The 12,768-nt window shown below is 33.1% G+C and overlaps 1 protein-coding gene across 2 annotated transcripts in view; it reads left to right on the plus strand.

Moving 5' to 3' along the window:
- The window catches only part of LOC149805258 (uncharacterized), a 115,120-nt gene that overhangs the window by 43,162 nt on the left and 59,190 nt on the right, over positions 1-12,768 (plus strand). For both annotated transcript variants that reach the window (XR_016418413.1, XM_089948910.1), the window contains exons 9-11: positions 5,049-5,139; positions 11,012-11,063; positions 12,383-12,492. Coding sequence is in view for 1 of the 2 variants with exons in the window: in XM_089948910.1 (XP_089805036.1) it covers positions 5,049-5,139; positions 11,012-11,063; positions 12,383-12,492 (253 nt within the window). In the remaining variant the exon portion in view is untranslated. The remainder of the gene's footprint in view (positions 1-5,048; positions 5,140-11,011; positions 11,064-12,382; positions 12,493-12,768) is intronic.

The following is a 12,768-nucleotide window of genomic DNA, read 5'->3' on the forward strand; positions in this document are numbered from 1 at the left end:
ACTTTTATTACCAATTGTCTTCATTCATCCATCACACTCTTGTGTGGTTAACATCTCCAGAATGTTTTGAATTATTTTGATAAAATTTGGTAAACATTTCTATCATGATAAGAGCTGGTGCACCTTGTATGGTTTGATTTTGGCAGATTAGATTTTTTAGCGTTATCTCCCAATTGTTTTAAAGTTGCATTTAAATTTCAAGAATTTGTTTACTGACATATCTTGTCTTTTCTGTACCAACTTAACAGTATCTCTTTCTGCTACTTTACTCTGCATTAACATTTAAAAATTTTAATTTCCCATACCCCAAAATAAGTAATATTGGCGTTAATCATATTTTAGAGTCAACCATTGATTTTAAAAAACAAACCAATGATTGGTCATTGATTCATTATTTAAATACTTTTCAGTATCAGAAAAAACATCTCTCATGTAGAAAAAAAGATTATTTTTGTTTTTGTAAGAAATCAGCACATATTAAAGTGTTAAGTTATTCCTACAAATGTTAACTGGAATGTAAAGGTTTTATTTGGTTGCAATATTTTGGGAGATTTTATAATTAATGAAAAAAGTCATTGTTAGGCAAAATTATGGCAGTGTAAGCCATTACATGAAATCAAGCTGAATTTGTCAGTCAAAGCCAAAAGAAAACAATCATCCACCAAATTGATTAGTTTAATTTGGCATGACACAAAAATAAATCACAGTGATCTATTTTTTCTCCTTCAAACTGTTTTTTAAACATTCAGATATGGCCTGTTCAAAATATGTTACAACTCTTTGGTCACAATCTAAGTAACAGAAAGAAGCAAAACTAACACACTTGGTAAAACTTAACAAAGAATTTAATTATCAAAGATCTAATGAAAATATGAGGAACTTAACAGTGTTATGATGTGAATCCAGAATAATTCTTGTAAAGGTCTATGAAAGTCCTAAGATTATTCCATTTAAATATACCCCTGGGGGGGAGGTACATTCAAAAATGGGTGACCACCCATAGAAGTGATTTTTTTCCATACCACCACCAGTCATAGAAGTGGATTTTGGTGACCCATGCCTATGCGTAGAAGCAAATTTCGGAAATTCATGACCATGCATACAAATTATTTTTATAGAAGTGAATTATATATTGGTAACTTGAATTATTAAACTTAATGGTCAGAAATAAAATGTAATGGATCTAATTAATATTTATAATTAAAGATAATATGATAAATATAAAACATTTTGTGAATAGTAATAATGAAATGAGTTGTTCATTTTTTATCAACTGGGTATTTGTGGTTTTCAGGTTTAAGCATGAAACATTGTCTTGACGGTTAATTTGGATTAAAAACCCAGTATTTACATGGTTTACAATCAATCTGTTTATAAGCACCTAAATAATAGTACCCAGAAATTATATATGAAATTTGATAGCAGGGCCATACATGTAAATTTCAAAAATTATTTTCAAGTTAGACAAGGTAATAAGTATTTTAGATGAAGGGATTAAAGAAATATTAAAACCACAAGATGCCTTTTGTTTTCAGTAAACATGGAAAATCATCCCCAACAGACTGTGAACATGCAGCTTGAATTATCTTATATAAAGATGACACATGTCTCATATCACACCTTTTACACCTTTCAGCTCAGTCAATAAATTTTCCAAAATGCCACTATAAGCCATTAACAGATTGATCCAGTTTTAAAGATATAACTGCTCATTGTTAAAATACTGTAGGATAAGGGATAAGGGTCAATATTTGGACGCTCAATGGAGTTTTTCCAAACTAACACTATCTTCAGCTTTCTTTGTAGTTTTGCTTTTAGTTAAACTCTGAATAGAATGTTTGATCCATGTCGATCAGAGTGAATATCCTAACATATCTACAAAGAAATCTATCGACTATGAGTTCAGACAATGAGATAAAATGAGCACACCAATATGCTTAATAAGAACCAAGTATACAATGATTTTTAGAAAATGCCTCAACATTTACTTTTTTCTTGAAACTTATCTGATTGGACAACCACTTAAAAAATATACTTGTTGAGCAACAATCAGTCTCTTCAGTTTCATTTACCTTTTCATCACCAAGAACTATATGATGATGTCCCTCCGATTCTATCTCAAGACGAAAGATTTGGCAAAGAAAACAGAATAAATAGAAACATAAATACTTCATTCATATATATATATATATATATATATATATATATATATATATATATATATATATATCTATATCTATGTATATATATATATATGTATATCTTTATCTAGATAGATATATAAATAGATCGATAGATATATAGATGATTTATTACTGAAGACAATTTTACATTCAACCCATTTCCATGGTGACAAGTCAAGGTTTTTAATAAAGTAACTCAACAAATGAGGTTTTTAATAAAGTAACTCAGCAGACAAGTTATGGCATAGTAACACCTAGGGTCATGAGCCAGTTAATTTTATATCCCTCCCATTTTATCCCTGGTCAATATGAAAGATCGGGCAAAGAAAACTGCATATACAGAAACAGTAAGATTTCATTTATATTGACATGAAGTATTTTCATTCTGTATTAATGGACAGAAATTTTAAATATGTACAAGTCGAAACTTTTAATAAAGTGACTACAGTAATACCTCGTGCATTTGCGTTTCTGGATTCGCGAATTCATGGATTCGCGAAATTTTCATTGGTACCCTCTACGTACATGTTTTCTTTATTTTATTGAATTGTACCTTCGTTATATGACTTCTGTGACATATGAAGTTTACCTAGTTTACCTTCCTGCCAATGACAAAGAAAACGTCAGTCATTAAGTTTACAGTCCCATTCGTTACTTGGTTTTACCTTACTGTGAGTGCAAAAGAAAACGGCAGCCAATGAATTAGTATAGGGGTAATATTAGTATACATGTACCATACTGTAAATGCGCTAGTGTGGCAAATACCCATTAGGCGATACTGTACTCTATTTTTACGTCAACCATTTATTTCTCTTTTTAAGGGTAATGTATTAAGCTAACTTTTAAATGATATTAAAGTGCTTTGGGAGCATGATTTGGGTCATATTTAGGGTTTAAACCCTAGAAATAAGCATTTATTAGCATTTTTAGTGACTTGTACCAAACATTCGCAATTGCTCCTGATCCACGACTGGTTCTGGAACCTAACCTCGCAAATGTTTGAGGTATTACTGTAAAAAAAAATTGGAGTCGGTAGACAGTAACAATCAACAGATAAAATGGGCACACAGTCATAAATATTAATAAACCCATAAGTGAAAAATGTATGACAGCCTAACTTCCATAAGTCATGTAATGCAACCATTTGGATCACTTCGCCAATTTTCCCTAGTTGATACAGAGATAGTTGATTAGTTACGATTGGTGTGACCAAATCGCGTACATTCAGCAAAGAGTTACAGGGGCGCACATAGTTGCTTACATTTTAATTATCAGTTATACATGCAGTATAAAATACTACAAAGAAGACACTTTTCTGCCTTCTCACGCTACCTATTGAAGAATCAATGCTGATATTTTAAGCTTAACTGCGCATAGCATAATACATTTGGTACCGATGTTTAGCCCAGGCACTCGACTTCATACGCCTATTGAAACTTTTACGTAGTATTTCTAAATTTACGGAATGCCAGACCATTTACCCATTCTTTCGCTCGACATGACCATGATTGTGCCCATTTAATATGCTAATGCAATGCAAAAAATGGAATCCTCAAAATTTACAAGTTTTTTTTGTCCAGGTCTACATCACTAAGTAATCTGAATTTGATAATTTATAAAAACTAATTGCTGCCTACATCAATATCAGCGCCTTTACCTAAGTTATTGAAGCTTTCATAGTTGTGATTCTAATCATGAAAACTTCCTAAGTACTGAACGAAATCTGCGACCTCCATTTTGGAGAGTGGAGAATATGACCCTGTTGCTTTAAATAGCAGATTTCGACCAGAGCATAAACAGTGATCATATGATCTGATGTAATGATCATTTGCAAAAATGAATGTAGTATCTAATAGGGGGTTTCTCCCAAAGGTGGCACTACGAAAACCCGCTTAAAATGGCTGATGTTTACAGCAGGCATCAAAAGGCACTTTCATGCGAATGGAATAGAGGCATCCAAAGGCGCTTGCATGAGGTAACGGGTTAAAATAAAATAGGCACCACCGATAGAAGCATTTTTTTCTTTTGATATGACATAGCACAGAAATGATTATTGTTCACTGATGACCATGCATGGAAGTTTTTTATTTTGCCATCCGTAGGATAGTGGTATGTTTAAATGGAATAGCCCTCAATGAATGAAAAGTTCCTTATAAGTTTCAAAACCAGAAGTGTATTGGTCCTCCAAGATTCATGACATTGTCAAGATGGCGTTGTCCAGATTTCCTTTGAATAATTTACAACAGTTGTTGAATAATATTATAATTCAAATAATTAGCACTCTCCATTTCCACTGAAGAGTCCAAACAAATGTTTTTCTTCTTGAATAATATCTAAGTACAACATAAAATCTTCTGCAGACTTACAACAGGAACACAAGAAATGTGAATGACTCCGAAATTGGAATGAATTTGATTGCTCAGTTCTCTCTATATATCCACTGTCTATTTTGACTGTATTTTGCAATAGACACCACCTGACAGAATAAACTACTCATTTTTGGATCTAAATGGCCTATTCTTGTGACTTAGCCCAACCAATGGAAAGTTACAGAATTATTCTAGGAATATTGAAACTCCATCAGCCACTGAGAAATTAATCCATAAGTCTTTTGATTAAGATTATTATTAATAATTGTCTGTTTTATAGACTGTATGCAATACTATACCCGTAACAGATTCAGGTCATGTTGGCAAAACTAACTAAATGTATTCTGTATAATTTGCAGCAATGAAAAAAATTATAACAATGAGATAAAATCATGCACCTGTAGTTACAGATAATATAGATATACATAACGGTAAAATGAATTCCATGAATTTGCTTGTTATTACAAAGTTAGAATGAAACTGTTCTCTTTTTCAGGTATCCAAGGAAACTGTTCATAAGTATATTCCAACACTTTTGGAGGCACTGCTGATTTGTTTTAATGATGACAGCTGGCCTGTCAGAGATGGTAAATAATTATCTACCTTTGTATCTATCTCTCTGTCTATATCTCTGTCTGTCTGTAGACTGCTCCAGTAACCTAGTAAGTGGTTAGAGTGTCCACCTCAAATGTTTGAGGGTGTGGGTTCAGTGTATGGCCGTGTCACACCAAAGACTTATAAAATGGTATTTGCAGCTGCCTTGTTTGGCACTCAGTATTATGAGGTTAGTGTTAGGACTGGTAGGCCTGTTGTCAGGATAAAAATGTGACTGGGTGGGACATAATGTCCCAGTCTTAGACATCACTATAAACTACCACACTGCAGACATGTTTGCGATATGACTGAACATCTTTTACAGCTATGTTAAAAATCTAAATCACTTACCACTTTCTGTCTGCCTGTCAATGTACCTTGGTACCTAACCACCTGTCAGTTATTTAGGTCAATATACCAACTGCTCCTCACACCTTTGAAATATAGAGACTTTTTGGCAAAATAATTTTCATATTTTTTCATTCCTATATTTTCACATGTGAAAAATATATCCTTATATTTTCACATGAAAAATATATCCGTATGTTTTCGCATTTGAAAATATAAAACTTCACATCATGCCATGTGATGGGTGATTGTGTGTGCCTACAAAAAGTTTTACCTGCGAGAAGAAAAATGAGTACTTTGTGAGCTAGAACAAATAAATAGAAATAGCCTTAAATTTCAGACATGGAAATTAATCTTTGAAAAAAGTAATTTGACCAAATGCCAATCGCATATTTCTTAAATTATTTCCCTTGCTTCCTTGACAACAAACCTGCTGTGATGCAGTGCTTAATCAGACTTGTGTTATTTTCACATTGGGTCAAACAGTTTAGAAAATTTCAAAAATATAATTTACTGTGACAGATTAGTTCAACCCAATCCTTCCACTTTCTTAAGTCACATAGATTTACATGAACAAGCTATGAAAGTGAGATGAATTTATGAAAAGGGGGTGGGGGTTAATGTGTTGTGCTGAAGAGTGAATTTACTCTTCTAAACTTCGATTCTGGAGCAGGCTGAATATTTAATAAAAAGAAAATTTTCTTTTCTTATATTAATACCAGATATATTTCATCTTGTGATACCATGGTACGACATGATGAAATATATCACATATATCAGTTATTAACATAGAAGTAAATACCTCTCTCTCTCTCTCTCTCTCTCTATATATATATATATATAATAAACAACAGCAACACGTAGAATGAGTGACCAGTTTCACTTTATTGCTTCATCAGACTAAATTCAAACTGAATTCAATATCATTGCTTATGTCATTAAATATATTCTGTTTCTAAGTGATCAGTAATATAAACAAGATGACATCATAGATTTAACCTAATTGTCTTATTCTTTAGCAAATAATTGACATGGAAATATGCATATACAACACAGATTAATTATATTTTAATACATAAAAATACATAAAACTGGATCTTAAAGGAACATATATCTCTATTGATAACTATCTTAAAAGTTTATGAATAAAAAGAGATGAACAGTTTTATTAATATTTGTATTATGTACAGTGCACATTGAAATATATATATATATATATATATATATATATATATATATATATATATATATATATATATATATATATATATATATATATACATTATTGACAAATGTTCAACATTTCACCAGAATTCAATTTATATAATAAAAAATTATGGTGTGCATAATACTTATAATCAAGTATTTTATAAATAATTAATCATATTATATTGAGAATTAATTAGTAAACTTATTTTTATGATATTAGTTTAAACTTTCCCTAGTTAAGTTATTCTTTAAATTAGAATAATATAAAAATATTCTTAACTAATTGTAAACAGGGGACATAATTTTAAAAAAAATTGATTAATGAATGTTGTACAGTGTTTTGGAATTCAGACCTTTTGGATTCACCGTATTAAGATGGTAAATCCAATAGTTTTCCTTTAGCAGATGTTCCATCTTAGAATCAGCTACAACAATAGGTTGAAAGGAGAAATCTTGCAAAATATGGGAACTCTTGTTAAAATGTGTGGCAACATGAGATGTATATTTTAATTTTTTTCACCTCTTTGTTATTGTTTTAGATGTGCATTGTACATAATACAAATATTAATAAAACTGTTTAACTCTATTTATTCATAAATTATATATAACGTCACAAAAGCATTTTGATTAGCATATCACAATCTGGAATTGTTGTTGTGATGTTATCATGTATGTGATGTCAAATCATATCTGCTTTTTTTCTGTTGATTTATTTCAAATCAATTACATCTTAAACACACCACAACATTCAATGTCGACCACACATCGTTTGAACTAGTCCAAACCACACTCACACTGGAGCAAAGGTTAGTCCATTTTTTCTGCCTATACCGCCCTCCTCCTAGTAGAAAAAACAAACTGGCTGAATCTCTCTTTTTGGAGCAGTTTCCGAATCTCCTGGACTATGGAAATTCGATAGGTGGCAGCCTGATTATTGGAGATTTCAACTTTTACTTTGACTGCCCCAGAAACCCAAACACATGAAAACTCATAGATTCCATTGATGTTTTCAATCTCAAACAGTCAGTTAACCAACCCACCCATAAACATGGTCACATTTTAGACTGAATTCTTGATAGACCTGATGATAACATTCTACGGTCCTCCCTGTTATCCCATGACCTTGCATCAGATCACCTCTGCATTATATGCCATCTTGACGTATCAGTCCCTAACCCTCCACCTTTATCTGCTACTAAGAGAAACCTCTATATGATAAATAGAACCAAACTAATGCATGACATCTAAGCAAACCTAACAACTTGCTTACCTCCTACAGCAGAACAACTCGATAACTTCCTGTGTTCACTGCTCGACAAACATGCCCCAGCTACCAAGTGCAGAGTATCAATTCAAAAGTGTTCTCAGTGGTATAGCAGTGTTAGGGACCAGCTTTGCACTGCTAGAAGAGACCGCTGTAAAGCTGAGAGGCTTTGGCTTTCCACCAGACTCACTATTAATAAGCAAATCTATGAAGCCACTAAGAAGACTGTCACAAATATAGTCCATGCAGTGAAATCAGCCCACTACACTACTAAGATCATGGAAAGTTCCAGCTGCAAAGAGCTCTTCGAGATTACAAACAAGCTAATGTCAAGGAACAATGTTGGTGCAATGTGAGAGTACTGTCCAGAGTAACACCAAGGTTTCGTACTGATTGTGTGAATTTAATGTTGGTGTTGCTGATATTTATTGTTTGAGGTAAAGGATGTGAATGAGAATGTCTTTGTGTTGTGATCAGAATGGCCTCAGATCTACACCACTTCCAACTACCTTCTCTCCAGTTGACCTTCCAGACATGTTTGCAAATTTCTTCTGTGACAAAGTACAAACCATTAGAGATAAGCTTGACACCACAATTTCATTTGACTCGTCGTCACCATACAGTTGGGATACAGAATTTGTGTGGCAACCATTAGCAGCATTTGAACCTGTTTCTATGGATTTCGTACGTACATTCCTGATGAAGAGTGCACCAAAGTCATGTGAACTTGATCCAATTCCAACATCACTGCTGCTTGAGTGCTTAGATCCAGTATTGCCTTCACTAACTGATGTTATTAATACCTCACTCTCATCCGTGGAATTTCCATCATTTTTCAAAACTGCCATTGTAAAGCCTCTGCTGAAGAAACCAACACTAAACCATAATGATTTAAAGAACTACCGCCCAGTTTCTAATCTCCCATTCATATAAAAAATCCTAGAAAATGTTGTTCTATCCCAGCTTGTATCTCATCTAAATTCAAACAGTCTTTTTTATCAATGTACAATCTGCATATCGCCCTTGCCACAGTACTGAAACTACTCTTCTAAAAGTAGTTAATGACATTCTCTCTGTGTTGGATAGCGGAAAGATTACAGTCCTCACCTTCCTTGATCTGTCTGCAGCATTTGACATAATAGACCTTGATATATTACTTCACCGTCTCCAGCATGTATTTGGCATTCATGATACAGCCTTACTGTGGTTCAAGTCCTACTTGGTCAACAGGACACAAATTGTATCTGCAAATGGAATACACTCCAGCCCAGTTGATCTGTGTTGTGGTGTTCCACACGGGTCTGTTCTTGGACCTGTTCTCTTCATTCTATACACTCAGTCGCTCTCAAGTGTCATAGATCATCATCCAGTGTCTCACCAATTGTACGCTGATGACACCCAAATATACAAATCTAGCCACCCAACTGAAGTTGATGCTACCATCCAAGGTGTAGAGATGTGCATTTCTGATGTGAAATCATGGATGACTTGTAACAAGCTGCAGATGAATGATAATAAAACTGACGCCATTCTGATCACAACACAAAGACATTCTCATTCACATCCTTTACCTCAAACAATAAATATCAGCAACACCAACATTAAATTCACACAATCAGTATGAAACCTAGGTGTTACTCTAGACAGTACTCTCACATTGCACCAACATATCATGAACATATGCAAGGCTGCATATCTTGAGCTGAGACGCATCAGCTCAATTCGCAAATATCTTTCAGTTGATGCCACTAAAACACTTGTGTGTGCATTAGTACTTTCAAGACTGGACTATTGTAACTCAATTCTGTCTGGTTCATCTCAATATCTGCTCCAGAAACTTCAAAAAGTTGAAAACACAGCTGCTCAGATCATATTTAGAGTACCACGATCAGAGCACACCTCCCCGCTGCTCTGTACCCTACACTGGCTATCCATTCGATCCAGAATCAAACACAAAATTTGTTCTCTGTGCTATGTTTCACTGTCGGACTCTAGTCCAACATACCTATCTGACCTCACCCATGTGTACACACCAGCAAGATACTTACGCTCCTCTTCTGACAATCGTATACTCATTATTCCCACTATGAAAACAAAGTCATATGGACAGCGTTCTTTCTCATAGCAACATGGAATGAATTGCCCACTGAACTTAGACACAAAGACACCGTGATCCCATTCAAGAGGGCTCTCAGAACTCACTTATTTCGACTGCAAGAACAGACTTAAAGACCTAATAATGTTTCCTACCTTAAATATTTTCAGCATGTTTTTTTTTTATTATATGTTTTCTAATTTCATGGTGTTTGTTTTTGTAATCATATCATTATATGTTTTTTATCTTATAGGTGTGGTCTAATGTTGTAAAGCACTTAGAGCTTCTAAAGATTAGGCGCTATGCAAAGTCCTCATTATTATTATTATTATTACAGTGGAAGAATATCACATGTTTCAAGGATGATACAGTATTTCATGAAACCCTTGTAATTTTGAGAAACAATTTACAAACAATACAAACCCAATAAATTTCTGCAATTTGTTTATACTTTCTCTCTTATTTTGCTCTCTTGGACTGGTGAAATGTCTACATGTGTTGCATACAGTATGTACTTGTGTATTGGAAAATGTTGATCTTGGAGTTCCTCAACCCTGGCACAGTTCATTCATGTCTGAAGGAACTAAAACAAAAACTGTCAAAAAAAACACAAACTGTGTGACTACTTTTGCATGTATGCATCTTTAGGCAAGAATACAGAAATGGATAATGCAGGTAAAATTTGTGCAAGTAGAGAAATTCTTCTTCTTTATATTATTAAAATTATTATAAGGCATTACAAAAGGTTCATTTCCTGGTCTAAAATAATTGCATATAATGACTTTGATTACATTACTCTCTTATTCCTCTCTGTCATTCAAACATTTACCCAGCATTTTTGCTGATTAACTCTGGTGAGTGATTGTATGTGTGATTGTACTGACCTAAATCTTCACTTTGTTCAATTATTATTCATTTAACTTACCTTCAGAAATTTTTATTGTTTCAGCTGCATGTATTGCCTGTGGAAATTTTGTTGTGTGTTTCCCAGATGAATCCAGGTCTGTACACATATATAACCATCATTGTCACCCATTTCAACAAAACATTGTTTTCTGCTTTGTGTGGAGTCACTTTAAAATGAGCGAGCTTGCTAAATTCACTCACAGTTGACTTGCCATGTAACATTCATTAATATCAACAAAGCTCTGCCAGATAATGTATGTGCTTCATTTCTAGATGTCATAATCAAGCAGTTACTAAATGGTCAAAGCACATATTGCTGCAGCTGCATTGATAATGAAGATAAACAAGTATACTTTTTAACTGTATTTATTAAATGTTATTTTTTTATCACACATTTGTTGAAACATAACTATTGTGGGACTATTCCTAGATACTTTTCTCATAAAAACTGCCCCTCTCCCCTTAAAAATTGAAAATCCCCAACCTACCCCAACAGAAATCCAGTGAAAATTCTGGAGAAATTATTGTCGCTCATGTAAATCATCATGTTTTTTGAAAGATTTATCTCAAGTAACGTTTGCATCATGGTTAAATAGTAAAAATATAATAAACATCAATTGTAATAAATCATTTGGCCACATCAGTCACCCTTACTAATTTCTTTCTTGTCTCGTTAGCTGTGACCAGTAGCAGTGCTAGGAACTGTTATCTAGAGAGAGTGATATTTTATTACACATGTAAACTTATAGGGACCATTTTCTTACTAGAGAAATATATGTGCCCTGTGTGTTTTCTTTCTGTATGTAATTTATACTTCATTAACTCTAATTGTTAATCTTTGTATATAATAAATTTCTTCGTGTCATTTTAGATATGAAATTCCTTCATGCGCATTTATTCTTTTATTTAAATTAGTACTAACCTTGATTGTTAAATTGAAATTTTAGTTATATCTTTAATGTTAATTGTTACAAAAGTGTTGTAATTGGTTAACAGCTTCTTCAATGTTTTTTATTTGTAATATGAAACACTGTCATTAAGTAAAAATGGTCTATTGTTTATGATGTCTGTTGTTTAAATTGTCTTTTGTTTATATTGTCTGTTTATATTATCTTCTGTTTATATTATCTTTTGTTTATATTGACTGTTGCCTGTAGTGTCTATTTTTTTATATTTTGTCTGTTTATATTGTCTGTTGTCAGTAGGTCTCACAAGCTGTAAACAAGAGTAAAAATACTTGTTGCTCTGAGTTCAAGGCCAGTGAATTTTTGTCAGAGTTTCTGTTTTTCATATGAATGGTCTTAAACATTAAAGTCAGTCTTGTTGTCTCTTTACATTTTGTAATGCAGAAGAAATCAGAAACCATTCTCTTTGAACTTTTAATGCCTGCATTGATTATTTTTCTGTCATTTAGGACAACCATTCCAGCACTGTACCCTCTTTTCTTCAAAAATCTACAGGACAATATCCCCTCTGTCAGACAGGGTGCTGCATTGGCTCTTTCAAATGTGGTGAAGGCTTATGGTAAGTGGAAAAATAATCTTTGGTTTAGAGAACTCTTTTGATGTTTACTCCATAAGTTCTTAAAATAAATCCAGAATTGTCTTTTATCTGCTTTAATATGTGAACATTCTCTTTTTAAATAATTAAGCAGATTCTGTCTAAATGGACCAGATTCCTTAAGAACTCATCTGCTGCACAGAATTTAATTTTGGTAATTTGCCATAAACAGGTCTCCCTGTAATGTTACCTCCCAAATATAGCCCTAATAAAAAGATGAAAATTCGTCTTTTGTGTATA

The sequence above is a fragment of the Sinohyriopsis cumingii genome, chromosome 2, assembly GCF_028554795.1.
Source record: "Sinohyriopsis cumingii isolate HCF-2022 chromosome 2, ASM2855479v2, whole genome shotgun sequence".
Taxonomy (NCBI): Eukaryota; Metazoa; Mollusca; class Bivalvia; order Unionida; family Unionidae; genus Sinohyriopsis; species Sinohyriopsis cumingii.